Source organism: Anabrus simplex, chromosome 11 (assembly GCF_040414725.1).
Source record: "Anabrus simplex isolate iqAnaSimp1 chromosome 11, ASM4041472v1, whole genome shotgun sequence".
Classification (NCBI taxonomy): domain Eukaryota; kingdom Metazoa; phylum Arthropoda; class Insecta; order Orthoptera; family Tettigoniidae; genus Anabrus; species Anabrus simplex.
This window is the reverse complement of record NC_090275.1, coordinates 85,552,890-85,573,039: the sequence shown is the minus strand read 5'-3', so window position 1 is coordinate 85,573,039 and position 20,150 is coordinate 85,552,890. Positions and strand designations below refer to the sequence as shown.

Below are 20,150 nucleotides of genomic sequence, written 5' to 3'. Positions count from 1 at the left end.
AGACCACTATCTGATCTGTAGTGAACTAAATATCTCTAGGCCTAGGGTAGAGAAAGTGAAATCTGTCTGCAAACGAATAAGGGTAGAAAATCTCCAGGACGAGGAAATTAGACAGAAGTACATGGATATGATTAGTGAGAAGTTTCAAACAGTAGACAGTAAGCAGGTTCAGGATATAGAAAGTGAATGGGTGGCATACAGGGATGCTGTAGTAGAAACAGCAAGGGAATGCCTAGGATCAACTGTGTATAAAGATGGGAAAAGGCAAGCATCTTGGTAGAATAATGAAATGAGAGCAGCTTGTAAACGTAAAAAGAAGGCTTATCAGAAATGGCTCCAAACAAGGGCCGAGGCAGACAGGGATTTGTACGTAGATGAAAGAAACAGAGCGAAACAAATAGTTGTTGAATCCAAAAAGAAGTCATGGGAAGATTTTGGTAACAACCTGGAAAGGCTAGGTCAAGCAGCAGGGAAACCTTTCTGGACAATAATAAAGAATCCTAGGAAGGGAGGGAAAAAGGAAATGAACAGTGCTTTGAGTAATTCAGGTGAACTCATAATAGATCCCAGGGAATCACTGGAAAGGTGGAGGGAATATTTTGAACATCTTCTCAATGTAAAAGAAAATCAACCTTGTGGTGTTGCGAACAGCCAAGCTCATGAGGAGGAGGAAAATGATGTTGGTGAAATTATGCTAGAGTAAGTGGAAAGGATGGTCAATAAACTCCATTGTCATAAAGCAGCAGGAATAGATGAAATTAGACCTGAAATGGTGAAATATAGTGGGAAGGCAAGGATGAAATGGCTTCATAGAGTAGTAAAATTAGCATGGAGTGTTGGTAAGGTACCTTCAGATTGGACAAAAGCAGTAAATGCATCTATCTATAAGCAAGGGAAAAGGAAGGATTGCAACAACTATCGAGGTATCTCATTGAATAGTATACCAGGCAAAGTATTCACTGGCATCTTGGAAGGGAGGGTGCAATCAGTTCTTGAGAGGAAGTTGGATGAAAACCAGTGTGGTTTCAGACCACAGAGAGGCTGTCAGGATCAGATTTTCAGTATGCGCCAGGTAATTGAAAAATGCTACGAGAGGAATAGGCAGTTGTGTTTATGTTTCGTAGATCTAGAGAAAGCATACGACAGGGTACCGAGGGAGAAGATGTTCGCTACACTGGGGGACTATGGAATTAAAGGTAGATTATTAAAATCAATCAAAGGTATTTATGTTGACAATTGGGCTTCAGTGAGAATTGATGGTAGAATGAGTTCTTGGTTCAGGGTACTTACAGGGGTTAGACAAGGCTGTAATCTTTCACCTTTGCTGTTCGTAGTTTACATGGATCATCTGCTGAAAGGTATAAAATGGCAGGAGGGATTCAGTTTGGTGGAAATATAATAAGCAGTCTGGCCTAGGCTGACGACTCGGTCTTAATGGCAGATTGTGCCGAAAGCCTGCAGGGTAATATCTTGGAACTTGAAAATAGGTGCAATGAGTATGGTATGAAAATTAGCCTCTCGAAGGTTAAATTGATGTCAGTAGGTAAGAAATTCAACAGAATTGAATGTCAGATTGGTGATACAAAGCTAGAACAGGTCGATAATTTCAAGTATTTAGGTTGTGTATTCCCCCAGGATGGTAATATAGTAAGTGAGATTGAATCAAGGTGTCGTAAAGCTAATGCAGTGAGCTCGCAGTTGTGATCAACAGTATTCTGTAAGAAGGAAGTCAGCTCCCAGACGAAACTATCGTTACATCGGTCTGTTTTCAGACCAACTTTGCTTTACGGGAATGAAAGCTGGGTGGACTCAGGAAATGTTATTCATAAGTTAGAAGTAACAGACATGAAAGTAGCAAGAATGATTGCTGGTACAAACAGGTGGGAACAATGGCAGGATGGTACTCGGAATGAGGAGATAAAGGCTATATTATGAAGCTGTACGCATAAACCGGCTTCGGTGGTGGGGTCATGTGAGGTGAATGGAGGAGGATAGGTTACTTAGGAGAATAATGGACTCTGCTATGGAGGGTAAAAGAAGTAGAGGTAGACCAAGACGACGATGGTTAGACTCGGTTTCTAACGATTTAAAGATAAGAGGTATAGAACTAAATGAGGCCACAACACTAGTTGAAATTCGAGGATTGTGGCGACGTTTAGTAAATTCACAGAGGCTTGCAGACTGAACGCTGAAAGGCATAACAGTCTATAATGATAATGTATGTATGTATGTATGTATGTATGTATGTATGTATGTATGTATGTATTTATTGTCTGCCAACGTTTTGAACACTGACCATAAAAATGGATATGATGTGCAAATAATTAAAAATGGAATTTAAATCATACATACATACATACATACATACATACATACATACATACATACATCCCATTACAGACTGTTATGCCTTTCAGCTTCCAGTCTGCAAACCTCTGTGAATTTAATATCCCTCACCACAATCCACTATTTGTAACTGGTTTTGTGGCCTCATTTATCTATACCATCTATCTTTAAATCATTAGAAACCGAGTCTAACCATCATCATCATCTTGACCTTCCTCTTTTTCTCTTACCCTCAATAACAGAGTCTGTTACTCTCCTAGTTAAGCTATCCTCCTCCATTCGCCTCACATGTCCCAACCACCGAAGCCATTTTATAAGTACAGCATCATCCATCGAGTTCATTCCTAAATTAACCTTTATCTCCTCATTCCGAGTACCCTCCTGCCATTGTTTCCACCTGTTTGTACCAGCAATCATGCCCCCTACTTGCATGTCTGTTACTTCTAACTTACGAATAAGATATACTGAGTCCACCCAACTTTCACTCCCGTAAAAGTTAGTATGAAAACAGACTGATGTAAAGATAGTTTTGTCCAAGAGCTAACTTCCTTCTTACAGAGTACTGCTGATCGCAACTGCGAGCTCACTGCATTAGCTTTACTGCACTCTGACTCAATCTCGCTTACTATACTACAATGCTGGGAGGAAACACATAGTAATTACTTAAAGATCTACCTATTCCAGCTTTATTTTCCCAACCTGACTTTCAATTTTCTTAGATTTCTTACCTACTGACATCAATTTAGTATTGGAAAGGCTAATTTTCATAACATACTCATTGCACATATTTTTAAGTTGCAAGATATCAGACTGCAGGCATTCGGCACAGTCTGTCATTAAAACCATGTTGTTGCCATAGGTCAAACTGCTTAATACATTTTCATCTAACTGAATACCACCCTGCCACTTACAACCTTTCAGTAGGTGATTGATGTAAACCATGAACAACAAAGGTGAAAGGTAAGAGCCTTGTCTAACACCTGTACACACCTTGAACCAAGAACTCCTTCTACCATCAATTCTCACTGCCCTCCAATTGTCAACATAAATGCCTTTGATTGATTTTAATAAACCATCCTTAATCCCGTAGTCCCCCAGTATGGCAAACATCATTTACCTCGGTACTCTGTCATGTGCCTTCTCTGGATCTACGAAACATAAAACATACCTAACTGTCAATTCCTCTCATAGCGTTCTTCAATTACCTGGCACATACTAAAAGTCTGATCCTGACATCTACTCTGCAGTGTGAAACCACACTGGCTTTCATCCAACTTCCTCTCAACCATTTTTTGCACCCTCACTTCCAAAATCCCAGCGAACAACTTGCATGGTATACTGATCAATAAAACACCTTGACAGTTGTTGCAATCCTTCCTGTTCCCTTGCTTATAGATAGATGCATTTACTGCTTTTGTCCAATATATAAATATTTCGTATGGCTTTACAAGTACGCAGAATATCCAATATCAAATGGAAATGTCCAACTTTGACAACCAGTCCAGAGCTCTCAGAGTCACTCGGTGTAGAAGCCTCAGATCACCATTACATGCTCGAAGTGGGCACTCCTTAACAATGCATTCCATTGTCTGTTCCTCCACTCCCCAGTCACAGTTAGCAGATGCATGGAAACCCCATTTCTTCAACATGTAACCACACCTCCCTTGACCCATTCTAATTCGACCGGACGAGTTGGCCGTGCGCGTAGCGGCACGCGGCTGTGAGCTTGCATCCGGGAGATCGTGGGTTCGAATCCCACTGTCGGCAGCCTTGAAGATGGTTTTCTGTGGTTTCCCATTTTCACACCAGGCAAATGCTGGGGCTGTACCTTAATTAAGACCACGGCCGCTTCCTTCCAACTCTTAGGCCTTTCCTATCCCATTGTCGCCATAAGACCTATCTGTGTCAGTGCGACGTAAAGCCTGTAGCAAAAAATAATAATTTCTAATTCGGTTCAGTTTCAACCAGGTTTGACGCGGCAGTTGGAATCCTTCAGCCTTCTTTGTTGGATCTTGAACCAAGTGACCATTGTTGGGTGGATGTTCATGTCAATGTTGTCGCCATTCATAGGTCATGTCGAAAGAACTGATACTTTTGAAATCAGTCCAGGGTGGTATGCATGATTTCAGACGAGTTGTAGGGTATCGTACAAGGGAGAGTTCTTATCAGAAGGGATCTTCTTGAGCAAGTTTACCTTGGCTGATTTCCTCCTTAGATCTTGCAGAGCAATATTATCTAAGACATGCAACCAATGAATGGAAGTAGATCTGACTGTACCAGTGAAAACTCTCATGGCTTCGTCAATATGTACATCAATCTTTGTTGTGTGAACGCTGTTTTGCCATATAGCAGCACAGTATTTACCAGCAGAATACACAAGAGCGAGTACAGCAGAGCATAGGGTATTGGCGTCCGCACCCCACCTACTTCCAGCAATCTTGCGCAGTAGATTCACTCTGGAACCAAGTTTCTTAGATAACGTGATGCACTGTTGTTTGAATGTCAATGACCCATCCAGAGTGATTACTAGATATTTTGGATTGTAGTTATGCGGTACTTCGGTTCCATCGAAAGTCACGTGTATGTTCGTTTGGGCTTCCTTAATATTTAGATGCATGCAGTAACCTCAGTTTTATTTGGGTTAGGTTGAAGTCTCCATTTATGGACGTAGTTACTCAATTTCATCAGATCACTTGTCAGTTCATTCTAACAGTGCATAAGATCTTTACTCTGGAAGACTTTTTTTTTTGCTTTACATCGCACCATCACAGATAGGTCTTATGGCGACGATGGAACAGGAAAGGCCCAGGAATGGGAAGGAAGCGGTAACAAGCAAATGCACTTTTTAAGTGTTTTGTCATCTTTGTCTGTCTGTCTGTCTGTCTGTATGTATGTATGTATGTATGTATGTATGTATGTTTTATAATTGTTATTTTTTTAAAATTTGTATGTATTTACAACATTTAAGGCTGATGAACACATTGGATTAATAAAAACTCTTATGATGGAATAAAATTTATTTGTTCTTAATGATTTTTAACACTTAACAGAATCAGTAGTACAAGAATTGAGTCAAATTTGTAACATATTTAATGTCTGAATATTCAAATATTCATTTGTTAAGTGCACTTGTTAGCACCAGAGCGCCACATCAGCCAGGCAGCCCTGGCTGTTAGCAGCTTGACATGCTGAAAGTAGACTTCCAGCAAGGTTATGAGGAAGACCCATATGGCATGACATACAACAGACATGTGGTCGGACAAATCGAACTCCACATCCATGTAGATCAAGGCATTTAACGTTCAGTTTGTACATAGCATACAAAGCATTTGATTTTGATACAAAACTGTGAAGGTTAAATTTCTGCTACTAAAGGTGATTGCTGCAGTTGCTAAATGAAAGACCTTTGATGCATTTGATTAACTTTTTATGGCTCCCAATAAAATTGTGCTATTTCTTCTTCTTTTCTAGTAGTCAATCCTAAGACTGGTTTGCAGTGGGTATCACTATTCTCCTCCACTCTTGCCTGTCCTCGGCCAGCCTCTTCAGCTCTACTTAGGAGAAACAACTCAGGTCCCTGATAATTTGGTCGATGTACTCCAGTCTACAGTCTGGGTCTGCCCCTTGCATTGGAACCATCAATGGCAACCTCAAGTACAGTAGGTCCTTCTGTAAGCAGATGGTGGATCTCTTCACTGGTAACCTTGTCTACCCATTTTATCTTGAGGATCCTATGGTGGCAATACATCTTGCTGCTGATGACGATGCTTGTTGTTTAAACGGGCCTAACTTCTAGGTCATCGGCCCATTACATCTTGAAGGCATCAATTCTCTTCCTTCACATTGAACCAAGAGTTCATATTTCACTGTCGTAAGTAGCACACTCCAAATGGATGTCCTAAGGAGCTGCTTCCTTAGGCCCAGGTCAGTGTTGTTACAAGCGAAGAGCCTTTTCTTTTCTTGTAGACATGATATGGAGTTTTGGGCTTATGCCCTGTCAACAAAACAAGGTGCAACTCTTTATGTTTTGCAGGAAACCTTGTTGTGCCCCTTCAGAAGAAAATCCTGACTGTTCCCGAGGAAGTCTTCTACAATAATGAGGGTTTGGATTTAAGAATGCTTTACCATTGGACCTGTAGTGGTACGCTCATTCGTCACCAGGTGGCTCGCTGTATGCTGGCAGGTGAGGATGACAAAATTAAGCTCCAATTAAGATGTTCTATCACACAGTACCTGCTTGAGAAGTATCAGACAGGACATCAGACGAATCAGGGACAAATGTGGTAGAAGAAATAAATAGAAACTAATAAAATAAAAATGCAACAGAAGACACCAGGATAGAATAGAACAGAGCTGAAGAATGGAAAGAAAGCATGTGGAGAAAACCAGAGGATGATAATGATGTGAGATGGTGTGAGGGGGGGGGGCACAACCAGTGTACACACGTTATAAAAGTATGACATCACATATAGCTTGGAATGAATCAACTAGTGATGATGAATGTACGAATTTGGAAAATTTCTTGTTGAATGCTGGTTGATCTTACTTACAATATTTTCCATACTTCGATTGTCGGATGTTATCCTGCTTCCTAGATAGGTGAAGTCATACACGTTCTTTAATCCATGTCCACCCAGGACCATGGCGGTCTCAGTCCCGTGCCTAACACAAGAAAGTTGAATCAATGCCAGCCTCAGCTAGGAGACGCAAGCCACTGGGCCACCCTTTTAGTCGCCTTTTATGACAGGCTTGGGATACCGTGGACATATTCTACCACCCCCACCCACAGATGAGACTGAGACAGATCAATGATCATAACAAACTAGGTCTTACCCATACCAGAATACACAGAGCATCTGAGGTGATCAGAGCAGAATGTAGGGTTGCCATACCAAAAACATAAAAATTCAGAATATTTGGATGCAATTTGTCTGCACATGTCTTCTTATGCTTCCCATTGCAGAAACAGATTATTAACAACAATATTTGAGGATAGTTTAGTAACAGCATGGAGGTTTAATGTCACACAAACACATCAAAGGTTTCAGGTGACGCAAGTATGGGAAAAAGCTAGGATTGGAAAGGTAACAGCCGTGGCCTTAATTAAGGTATAGCCTAGTGTGAAAATGGGAAATCACGGAACATCATCTTCAGGGCTGCCAACGGTGAAATTCAAACCCCCCATCTCCTGACTGCAAGTTCACAGCTAGCTACGTCACCTTAACAGTGCAGCCAACAAGCTCGGTTCTAGTAATAGCTCAACAAAATAACTTAAAAACGGATTTTATTTTGTACAGTTCCACATTCTTCACATTTCATTACTCTTTCTGAGAAGCGGTTAAACAAATCAGATTATGATCCTTGTTAATAAAATGTGATTGCTCATAAGTTAATCATGAAATGCAACATATGTCATATCTTTAAAATGATATTGTGACATTAAAATTAATTTTATAGAAGTCACTTATTGAACAAGTTAACAAGCACAAAGAAGAGAGAATAGAAGCTTCAAAATAGCACAGACAAAGCAAATAATGGCAAAGGATGAATAAACTAATGGTGTTATTAATATTTATCAATTCAAATATCAACACAGAAAGGAGGAATAAAGTTTTTTTGCAACTGTAGAAGTAGATCACAAACCCTGTGTTCTTTGTGATAATGAGATCACTCTTCGCTCATCTTCACTGGAAAAAGTTAATAAACGAAATTTTGCTTGAATTTGAAGATGACTATATAAAAATATAAAAAATTAAGAAATGTACAAAGAGAGGGGCTTCATGTTTTACTAGTAATTGTAAAACTTTAGGATATTTGTATGGAATTAACCCTAGAAGTGCCGAGTGTTTTTCCCTAAATGCCAGGCTATTTTTGCATTATTACACATTTATGTTTTTAACAAATTTAAGCACGTTTAGATGCAGAAACGTTAGGCATGCAGCACACCATATTACTCATATAGGTTTATTTAAGATGCTTATATAAGTATTAGATCATTCACTTGATTATCTGGTGCGTATCAGTCGATCACAAATTTGGAAAACGAAAAAAAAAAAGTTTTTCATATTTTAAAGTTCATCATTAGTAATAAATAACCACTCATTTTAAAAAATCACTATATACTAAACACGCAAAATTTCTTCTAATTTTGAAAAATTTTAAGTTCTCAAAAGTAAAAACAGAAATAAAATCACGAAAGAATAAAAATTTCCGGGCTGCACACAGTTCCGTCAGACACCGAGCACTACTGGGAATTATTCTCGGTGATTTTTCTTTTCCTGCCATTCCTCATAGGCCTCCAGAAATGCTGCAATTTATGAAAACATTCACAGTGCACCCTATATTTATTAGAATGGCAATTTATTTTTTCATTTCGGAGACAGATCAAACCAGGTTCGCATACGAGAAACGGCCTTAATTTCTCCAGAATGTCTTTTAGGTTTTTTTCGCCGCATAGTCATTTCATGACTTTCTTTCACCAAGAGCTTCCAAATCAAATCCATAAAGAACAAGTAGAAATACATAATAGGTGTACTGTCTCGGGGCGGACAGATCCTAATGCCAGGATCCTTTACGCGCAACTTCTCGGAAACATCGAACTCCGGTTCGGGTAAAAAAACCATGCACCACTTTGGTGTTACGGAAACAGTATCATCCAGTGAAACGTCGGCTGGCCTGCTCTCTTCATCGGAATCACTTTCAACTTTAGATTCCGGAATATATTCATCTCCGGTCTCAGAAGAATCATCAGCTAAAGAAAATATATCGCTGGAAGAGGAAGCATTCCAATCATTTCAAGAACTTTGTGAATATCAATTGAATCACTTAGCTCATCATCCATGATGAAAGTTTACACTTCAAAATAAAAACAATTTAAGAATAAACTCAATCTGTTGAAAGTGCGCCGTTCCCGGCTCCTTGAGAGGACGCATAAGATCCAGGCTAGCTTAATTACGATCCTTCTGACTAACATAATCTATCATTTGGGCTATGAGTTCCGAATATGAGAAAGACATGTCATACGGAGCCAAAGAAATCTTAAATTACACATAGAAACAACTCTCATACGTTACTTATTGAATTTCTTACGCTACCAAGATGTTGCAGCATTCATCCACTTAAATCTAAGTCTCTACGCTACGATACACATTGAAAGAATGGTTTAAGTTTTACAAGCCTTATTTATTACATACTTGTTTCAATCCAAAGGTCGAACATTATGCTATCCTCCCTAAAGAATTTCTAATAGAGGAAACTGCACGATCACTTGATTATCTCATCCATTTCTGGCGAGCATGGCCTTAATTTGTTAAATCTATCTATCTCTTCTACCCGAATGCATAATCAATCATTTTACCTCCTCTCTTGACATCTCTCCATACCAATATTTCAGTTTCCGCATCCTCATTTCTGGCGTAAGGAGAAATCGAAGAAATGTCAGTATCGGGTAAAAATACATGCAAACGACGTTCACCTTGAATCTACCGGTAATTGACACGTCCGGCACCCACTGTGCATTATAAGAAATGCTATTTGAGTTAGTCATTTTAAAAGTGAATATATTGAAATCTCTTGCACTAGGTGCTTAAGTCTTGACTGACCCAAAAAAATCAAGGACAACATGGAATATACGGCAAATTATTGAAGTCCGTATAACCAATTATTTAACTGAACATTACTATAATTCATCTCGTAATTAACGAATTAAAAATTATAAGTTCAAAGATGTCAACTCACCATCTTAGGTTTTAAAAGAAATGATTAAATTGAAATAAAGTCAAAATTTAATAGACTGAAACAACTTATCAAAACATGTTTGGGTAATTACAACGTGTGGATAATTAAAACTTGTGTGAGTAATTAAAATATTTGGGTGCATCCTAGCAAAGAAAAATATTTACAATATGATACCTTACAAGCTAAAGTGTAAATTGAGGGTGGTTTCAAGATATTCAGGACGCATTTTAGGCCTAAAACCATATCTCATGAATTGGAATTTTCCTCTGTTGCCTATGAAGTCTTTAATTGCTGGCTCTCACTCGGAGCTCATATTAATCTGCTAACATATAATTATTCCTATCTTTCACACAACATATCCATAGATACCTATAAATGTCAACTTGAGAGGATAGTTCCCTAATATTTCTACAAACAACTGATTTACAATTCTGAATATTCATGCTTCTTATTTCTCTTATGCGCCGATATTGATAAGTCTTCTTTTAAATTAATGTAATTTTAATAAATGGTTCAACAAGTACCAGTAGGTTCCATATACTATTCTAAAATCTGAATCTTCTCATCATTTTTAATTGAACATACGTGCGACTTTATATATTCTAACGACTACTCTACTAGTTTCATCTGAAGTATACTAGCTAATGTGGTCTGCATTGTGCGACGACTCGACCATAAGATACAATTTATACACCTACAGTCAGTCATCAGTGCTAGGGTGTTGCCTAAGAAATTACTACACGTCCTTTCGCTTGAGAATAGATTATAATTAGGAAACATCTGTGACATAGTGCATGTGTTTGGTTCATCCTCCTAACTGAGACTTCATTGGTACTACCAAGTATGCACGCTAACCAACAGGTGTCACTTTGATCATACTTGAACTTTCTTGTGCTTGCTCGTAATAGAAATAGTACATATAAATGCTACATATTCATTTCCACTTAGTACAAATTCAACTTGAAACCATTAAGTCCACTACTACATCACCGTGCTCATATTCGCGAAGAATCAATAACTACCACCATTCTAAATTATCAATCTCATATCAACTTCTCTTAAAATAATCATTATTATACTTCCAAACATATATTCCATCTCCTTTACTAAATACGTATCCACTCCATTTAATTGTGGCATTTATTATTTTAATCACGGTTCATGGACATATTTCACGACATTATGACCTTAATTCCGTCATAACCTTAAATTATTGTAAACATATCTGTCTATTTAGTAAGCATATCCTACTGCTGGTTCCTAACTTAACATTCTTTGGTCATAATCAACGTACATGCGTACCTAAGTCTCTCTTTGACATAGTATACAATTCACTGTCACCTTAACGAACTCAGTATTTCACACTACATGGATCACATCTCGAACGTAGGCTTTCATCACTGATTGACTACCTATTCATGGATTTGTCATTCATATACGAAGATTACCTAACCACCTTTGATCTAATTCAATACACCACTTTCGTCGCTTCATTATTTCGCACGGAACAACTTAACAAATCATATTACCAACATAAAACATTACTACACTAATTTAAAAGCAAGACTTATCTGAATTCAGCAGTTGCAGTCGTCGGCATATGTCCAGCTGACAGGACATAGGGACACACCTCTTTTTACTTCCCTAGGTGAATGGGAAATACTGGCATAATTCTCCTCTGGGCTTAGCCATCTCTCGGCAGGCAACGTCATCCGACGGTACCCATTTGGGCAGTCTGGCCTATCATCTTCTTAGAACATCTTGCTCATCTCTGGACTAGTTGGAATAGAATAATAAACAGAATCAATTAGCATTGCCATCACGAACAGCTGTGATAATCTGCTTAACAAGAAAGATTGCTTCCTTTGAAAGAGTTGATCTACTTGTCAAATAATAATCTTGGGGTAGTATAATTCTATGACTTGAAACGAACAGATTCTTCTTTTTTATCTTTCCAGGAGTTATTATAAGATTCCCACTTCTGTAATTCTTTAACTTTGGTGATATCGAGTAATACGTCAGCAGAGACTGCCGTGACGTAAGCTTGTCGTAGTTTATGCTTGAGTTTCCACGTATCTTAAAGTTCGCGGAACGAAATTAATAATCTTCTGCTTGATCTGCGACGCAGCTTCCAATAAATCTGCTCCTTGTTTCTGCTGAAATGATCTCTTGTTGATACCTTCTTTAATTCTGACGTAGTTGCTTTCCGTCTTCGACTCTGATTTAGAAGTAGCAATTCAATCTCGTTTTCTTATTTTTTCTCAATAATTGTTAGTAACAATCTTCACATTTGTTCTTTTTCACTGCCTTCTGGATCTAAATTCTTTTCTCTAGCGCCTAAGGTAAATACTGTTGCTTTCACTCGCGGTATCGTCAGACATTTTGACGTTAATTATTCTCAGAGACCTGGACTCCATCTTTGTCTTTCTCACGGACGGAACTTCCTATAACAGTGAAATGGCACAAAAGATAACGAAAATATTCACAGAAACTAACAAGAACAGCGAGCGAGCGCGAAGTTACATAGCAGCTGAGATGACAGGGGGATGAGGAAAGAGTAGCTGACTTTATACCTACCCTGACCTTGACAGAGTTATTTCTGGCTAGTAATGAATGTGTGATGGAAGACTTAAAGCTTCCTCTTCAATGTCTTACTTATTAAAATAGCGTAAGTGAACGATAGATGATGTTATGACTGTTTAAGCGAATGCATGTACTATGCGTCGCGCATGCGACGTTGGCATTCTAGTGACACTCTATTGAGCCACAAGCGCGACGTTTGGCAGTTCTAGGGTTAAACATTCAGGCAGGACGTATTTCTCAAAGCTAAAATTTTGGGCAATCCTGTCTTTATTGGACATATGGCAACACTCTACGTAAATGAATATGTGTATTAGGACAAACATAAAAATCTGCCCTTGAGCTAGAAAAGTTGACCAGATGTGGCTACAATCTGTGGCTGAGCCAGCAATCAAACAAAGAAACCTCTGAACAATAAGCCACTACACTGATCACTGATCATTCAACCCAGAAATTAAATTTTATAAATTGAAGTGTTTGCCATCTTACCTGTAGGCCTGCTCTACTTCGTCTTCTGAGAAACATGTACGTGTTTTCAAAGGCTTTATAGCTCCAGATTTTAAGGCAGCCGTCATCAACTCATGCAGTTCCACTACAGAGTCATCTTCAGCAGCTAACATGGTATCAAGCATCACTCCGTGATAGGACTTGTTCCTCATTAGCTGTTCCATATCTAGTGAGAATAAGAATGACTGAATACAGTGACAGAAAAGTATTCACTCCTCTCATTTACCACTGATCTGCATTTAAAGTTCACAAGTTTGCGCATGTGGAAGATTCCGTATCAATTGTTTACCTAGTCTTTTCTTACGTAATTTCAAAGAAGTTGGAAATTTATCAAACATCTCTCTTGGTAAATTATTCCAATCCCTATCTCCTCTTCCTATAAACAAATATTTGCCCCAATGAGTCCTCTTGAATTCCGAATTTATCTTCATATAATGATCTTTCCTACCTTTAAAAGCTCCACTCAGACTTACTTTTCTACTAATGTCATTTCACCCAGTGTTTTCGTTTCATCCTGCAATTCATATCATGATGCCCAACACTTCATTTCTTGTTCTATTTTGCATTTAAAAAATTGTTTATCCTTAAGGTGTTCACGCAGCGCGAATAAAATTATTTATGGCCTAGATTGTAGCGACCCATTTCTAGTCTCCTAGGTCGGGTTGTGAATCAAGGACCTCCACAGTTGTCTATCTCTCCACTCCCATCCTTCCTCCAATATTTCTTTTAGTTTTACTCCTCTCTTCACTGTATCCATCCACCTCTTTCTGGGCCTCCCCCGTTGTCTTCCTCCTATCATTTTTTCAATAAATGCTTGCGTGCGATATATGGTTAATGAATAAAACTCAGTAATAGACAGAAATTTATTTAGGGACTCAATAGTTAGCACAAAGATGAAGTGAACAGAAGAAAGGAGGAAAGCTGCTAGAAGAAGAACACTCCAACACACAGAATACAAGAAGTCCAATCATAAAATTACTATTATAGCCCTGAAATGGCTTTAAACGAAGGAAAAGAGAACAAAAAATACTTAAGAGGAAGCTAAACGGCACCAACTGAAAAAACCTGCATAAGGAAAATGAGATCATACTGTTGTTGTTATTGTTATTAACTCACATTAATCTCTCGTGACACAGGAAAGGCAGAAAGAAACTTACCTATTAGAGTGTTATTTGCCAAATCAAACTTGCCAATCTCAAGGAATCGACCACCATCAGCTAGACATCGTAGAGAAGCCACCAGTTTCTCCTCTGCCAGAGAGTTTAAGACAAGATCAACTCCTTTACCTCCTGTTTCACGCATCACCATCTGTTCAAATGATGTATCACGGGAATTTCCTATGTGTGAGTCTGGAATCTAGAAAAATCAAAATAAGTTTGATGAAGAACTTTAATATTTGCATACAAGGGTCACTTCATATCTAATATAACACTCTTTTTACTCCCTGTTTAAACCAAATCTTGTTTGGAAAATTATATTTTGATGTGAAATGTCATTCAGACTGGGGTTGGGGGTCTCTGGCAAAATATCTACAAGACAGTTTTCATGAAACGTAAAAGTTATTATAGTTCAAAAAGTGTTACATATACAGGAATGGTTTACATATTTCCTTTAAGTAGAAGGGGTGTAATGAACGTGATAAGGGCCCACCTGCCAAATTACAAATGCGAACCTGCTCAAATAAAATGTATTGTACAACCTATAAATAACAATGTCTGGCCAGGGTATCCTGCTACAGTAATGAAGTGGACCGTACAGCCAGCGTATGAATGCCGAGTGTTGGGTGGCGGAAAATTACTCAACTCCCTAAAGGGGCCAACGGCTTTGGGCAGATGAGCCCCTTTAGGTGGGGTGATGGTCCCCTCATTGTAGGAAATGCCACTGGAAGCCATCACACAGCGTCTGTTCTCCAGGTTAGGAACAGCCTACAGAAAGGCTATGGTTCGCAACCATAGTTTTTGTCACCGGTTAGTGGGACGGAGAACTGAAACTACAGTGTGTTTGGAAATGTAAATTTTAATTTTTTTTATTTGTCTGAAGGATTTAATTTTTTTTGCAACTCTGGACTCTACTGGAATTTTATGTAACCGCAAGAAATATTGAACTGTATGAACATTTCAACATGCAAAAGTGTTTTGAAGTGATTTTTTTAAAATGTAGTTTTTATGTAATCTGATGTAAAATTTGTAAGGTGATTTATTTTGGAGCATCCTGTACCTGTACCACACGTGTGGTTTCCTATGATGAAATTTTGGTGTTGTAATCGTAATGTTCCAGAACTTGTGCAATTGCTAACGATGTTAAAATTACCATATATGGTCACGAGATTTCCTATTGGCAAAAAGGTCCAGGAATCTAGGGTAAGTTTGATCTTATTGGCTAATTGTAATCGGGCCATTTCTGGCCTTGTGGCCGGCTTCGTAAAATGATGCGTGAGCTCGGCGTCATTTTCCATCCGACCGCCCTCGCGAGCGTTCGCGCTCGAGGGCTACCCTCGGGAACTCCTCCCTTTCCGAAGTAAGTGTTATTTCAGTGTTTTTGCAATGTTATTCTCAATGTTTTCCGGTTTCGTTTCATTTAGTCTAATTCCTTTTGTGTTTCATTATTTCTTCGCTTAATGTCATCTTAAAAGTTTAATTTGATGAGTCCGAGTTTACCCTAGGTTCCAATTGCCGTACTTTCAATTATTTCATCCATTAAATACTTTCGCTTTAAACTATACCTTTAATGTAGCATCACCTTCATTGTTAAATCAAGTTTTATGTTAAGTTACTTAAGTATGTCTTGTTTCCATGTCGTGGAACTGTATTTGTAAAACTTTCTTGTCATTTTTAATATAGTTGAGCTAGAGGGTGTTTCTTATAAGTCTTTTCTCCCCCATAACGTCATACGTTCCATGTACCTCGATAAGGGCTTCCCGCAGCTTCCACTATCCTGTCTTAGTTGTCATTTTTAGGCCTGTAAGTGTTCCCTGTATTTGGTTTATATGAATTCTCCGCCACTGCGTCATATTTCTACCTCCTTATTCATATTATTAATTATTATATTATTTACTACTGCTATTATTTTCCTATCTCATTATTATTTATTACTGGTTATTTCAATATATACCTTATTATTATTATTATTATTATTATTATTATTATTATTATTATTATTTATTTATTTATTTATTTATTTATTTATTTCTAGTATTATTTTTATTTATGTACACGCTCGAAACAGCGGTTACAGTTTTATTCTCTTGAATGGGTTTGCCTGTTCAACCAAATAAACATTTAGCAACTACAGTATTATGGAATGTAATTCCGGAAAGGTAACTACCCCAAGTGTTACTCTTGCTAGAAATCCACCGTAGCAGTAGACAATGCATGGAGGTCTACGGATTCTGGGGAAGGTGCACCACAATGCTTAGGTAAGTCTGAACCATCTTGTAAAAACTGAAGACAAAACAAAAATACTACTTTGGAACATTAAAGGTGAATTCAACTACTCAAGACTGGAAAACAAATGGAACTAACCAAAGTCATGGAAGAATATTATATCAAAATTTTGGCAGTGCAAGAAACACAAAGATATCTGGATAAAGATGTATCAAAAACTGAAAACTAGAGGATTTTTAAAGAAAAAATTGCAATAAGAATTGGCATAGAAAATCCGATACTTGGCACAGCCTTCTTTGTCTGTAAACAGATGGTTGATTCTGGTTCATTTCACAAGTCCATCAGAGAGGCTATCCCGGCTCACTATACATTATGGGAATAAGGGATATACACTCGTCAATGCCCATGCTTCAAAAAATGATGATAATAGTACTAAACATCAGAAAGTAGAAATGATGATAATAGAACTAAACATCAGAAAGTAGAAGAGTTCTGGGAACTGTTGGAAGATAAAATGTCAAAGATACCTGACAAAACTATCAAGATATTACTTGGAGATTTCAATGGACAAATTGGGAAAGAAAGGAAATTCAAGAAGATAGTAGGAGAATATCCAGCCTGTAACAGAACTAACATGAATAGTGAGAGGCTGATCGATCTTTGTGAGACGTAGTTTAAAATTAATGTCAACTCATTTTAAACACCTACCATGAAAACAGAAAACATGGAGATCGCCTGGTAACATAGTTGGAGGAAAGCAGATTGATCATGTTGCAATTTCAGGGAAATTGTATAAGGAAATAATGAATGTCAAGGTACAAACGGGTGCTAATTTTGATTCTGACCATTACCTCACTAGAATTAAGATAAGATTCATTCCCTTCAACAAAGGATAGAACAACAAACAAAGATTTCCAAGAAATGATGCCGAGAAGCTACAAATCAATAAAGAAATCCAAGATAAGTATCAGCAAACACTAAAAGTGTATGTATGTTGGGTATTCAGCCCGAAGGCTGGTTTAATCCTCTGCAGCTCCGCCAACAGCTGTCATAAACAGTCTAGGCGTCACTGAAGAGGCGTACTAGGGAAATGAGGAGTGAGGTAGTTTCCCGTTGCTTTCCTCACCGAGCCAGCCGTTGCTATTACATATCAGTCTGCCAAGCCCACTGAAATGTATGCACCAACCGACCCTATGAGCGATATTTTCACACCATTCATAACAGGGACTGGCTGCATAAGGAATGGTATTACTAGCATCACTCATACCTCAGTCACTTTCATATTGTCAAAGCCAAGGATGAGACTGAGAGAGGTCAATGAAAGCAACAAATTTGATATAGCCCATACCAGAAGACATAGTGCACTGTAAACACTAAATCTCGCCAGCAAAGCCATACACTAAAGGTAGATACAGATAATTGGACAGACATAGCAACGAATATTCAGGAACTAGCTAAAAAGACAATCTTACTAGGTAAACAGAAGAAGAATATTTGGTGGAATGACGAGTGTGAAGAGGCTTTAAACCAGCAATTGGAAGCATGGAAAAAACGGAATTCTTCAAAAATTATGAATAATTACGAAGCCTTCAGTTGTGTAAGAAAAGAAGCTGCGAAGACATTTAGACATACCAAGAGAACTTACAATAACCAACAGCTATCGCATATAGGAAATTATTTTAAGAAGAATAACACGAGGAGTTTCTACCAGACCAACAAAACCAGACATTCTGGATGTCAAGCACCAAGTCTGTGCTTTGCAGATGAAAATGGGCAAATAAAACTGAACAATTAAGACAACTGTCAGATTATGGCATGATATTTCAAAAAGCTTTTAAACAGTAGTGAACCAAATGAGAATGGCAAGGACAAGTAAGAGCATTAGAGGGAGAGAAAGAACAATTCAGAGTTGGAGCATGGAATAAAGGGATGAACTTCGATTGCCTTGCCTTTGTAGTTGATCTGGCTATCTTTGCGAATAGTGTCTCAAATCAGCAAGTAGAAGAATCAATATTTTTTGTGAAACTGTTATGAAGATGGGCTTGCAGACCTCTTTAAATATATATATATATATGACAAACATCAAATCAGCTCCAAAAATCATGAACACAACAGGAAGGAAGGTAGAAAAAGTCAAGAGCTTCAAATATATTGGTGAGATGATCCAGTCTAATAGCTTAGAACAGGAGGCAATTGAGGCAAGAATCAGAAAGATGGAATTAGCGTACCAGTTGACCAAAGATGTGTACAACAAGAAATCGTTAAGTCTGAGAGCAAAACTAAGGCATCATAATACTGTGATCAAACCAGAAGGACTATATGCTGCTGAGATCTTGGATTTAACAAGCAGAGAATTAGTAGAACAACTGGAGAGGAAAGAAAGGAAGATCCAAAGGAAGATTCTGGGACCTATGTATGTTGGTGGACAATGAAGTTTTTTTTTTTTTTTGCTAGGGGCTTTACGTCGCACCGACACAGATAGGTCTTATGGCGACGATGGGATAGGAAAGGCCTAGGAGCTGGAAGGAATCGGCCGTGGTACAGCCCCAGCATTTGCCTGGTGTGAAAATGGGAAACCACGGAAAACCATCTTCAGGGCTGCCGATAGTGGGATTCGAACCTACTATCTCCTGGATGCAAGCTCACAGCTGCGCGCCTCTACGCGCACGGCCAACTCGCCCGGTGACAATGAAGTTTAAGACCTAACAAAGAGTTATACAAAGAGACTGAGGGAATTTTAGAGTCGATGAAGACGAGACGAATACAATGTTATGGACATCCCCTGTGTATGAATCAAGAAAGGTTAACTCGAAAACTCGTTACATATTTCAAGGGAAAAAATTGTTCCCAGGTGGTTTATAGAGATACAGGCTCATATGAAGAGAATGGGCATTAGTCATGAAGATATCCAAAACAGTAACCACTTCTGACAATTAGTTTCAGACTTTCGAGGCTTCCGAGAAGAAGGAGAAAAAATCTTCGAAAGTGATTTTTTCCAGACGAAAAAAGGAAGCAAATAAGCCAATGAATGAAGCTATATTGGCAGAAGATCAAAGCCATGGGAGAGAAAAGATGATCCAGGATACCATAGATGTTTCTCCTTGGTCTATAGTGGCCAAAATCGAAGAGAAGAAGAACAACTTAATATAAATATAATTATAGCAGGTAGAAGTAATGCAATTATATTGTCAAGTTATATGAACAAAAAGAATATTCATTATTATTAAGATTATTAGTTTAATAGGTTTTTGACTGCCCCCGTGGTTTCATGACTAAGCTACTGAACTGCCAACTGCGCACTACTTAGTTGTTCCTACGAAAAATTTTTAGTTTTTCAGTAACTATACTCTGTAACCATTACCAAAGTCAGATATAATAATATTTATTCGATTACAACACAGAAAAATATACTAACAAATTTTTTTAAAAAAATGTTCAAATAAAATTTGAAAAATGTCAAACCGCACAAGAGATAAGCCTATTATTAACTTCATGGAAAGAGAGTTCCTTTGAAACTGAGTTGACTGATCGTTCCTACACAAAGTTCTCATTGGCGTTATATTTTGTTGTCGAATAAGTGTGTGACAACAGTTAAAT

At 38.1% G+C, this 20,150-nt stretch overlaps 1 protein-coding gene across 1 annotated transcript in view; it reads right to left on the bottom strand.

Annotated features, from left to right (window-relative positions):
- The window catches only part of LOC136883438 (fatty acid synthase), a 560,183-nt gene that overhangs the window by 140,357 nt on the left and 399,676 nt on the right, over positions 1 to 20,150 (bottom strand). Inside the window, exons 26-27 of the mRNA XM_067155718.2 lie at positions 14,328 to 14,526; positions 13,153 to 13,336 (exon numbers count right to left, since the gene is read on the bottom strand). Of these exons, the coding sequence (XP_067011819.2) occupies positions 13,153 to 13,336; positions 14,328 to 14,526 (383 nt within the window). The remainder of the gene's footprint in view (positions 1 to 13,152; positions 13,337 to 14,327; positions 14,527 to 20,150) is intronic.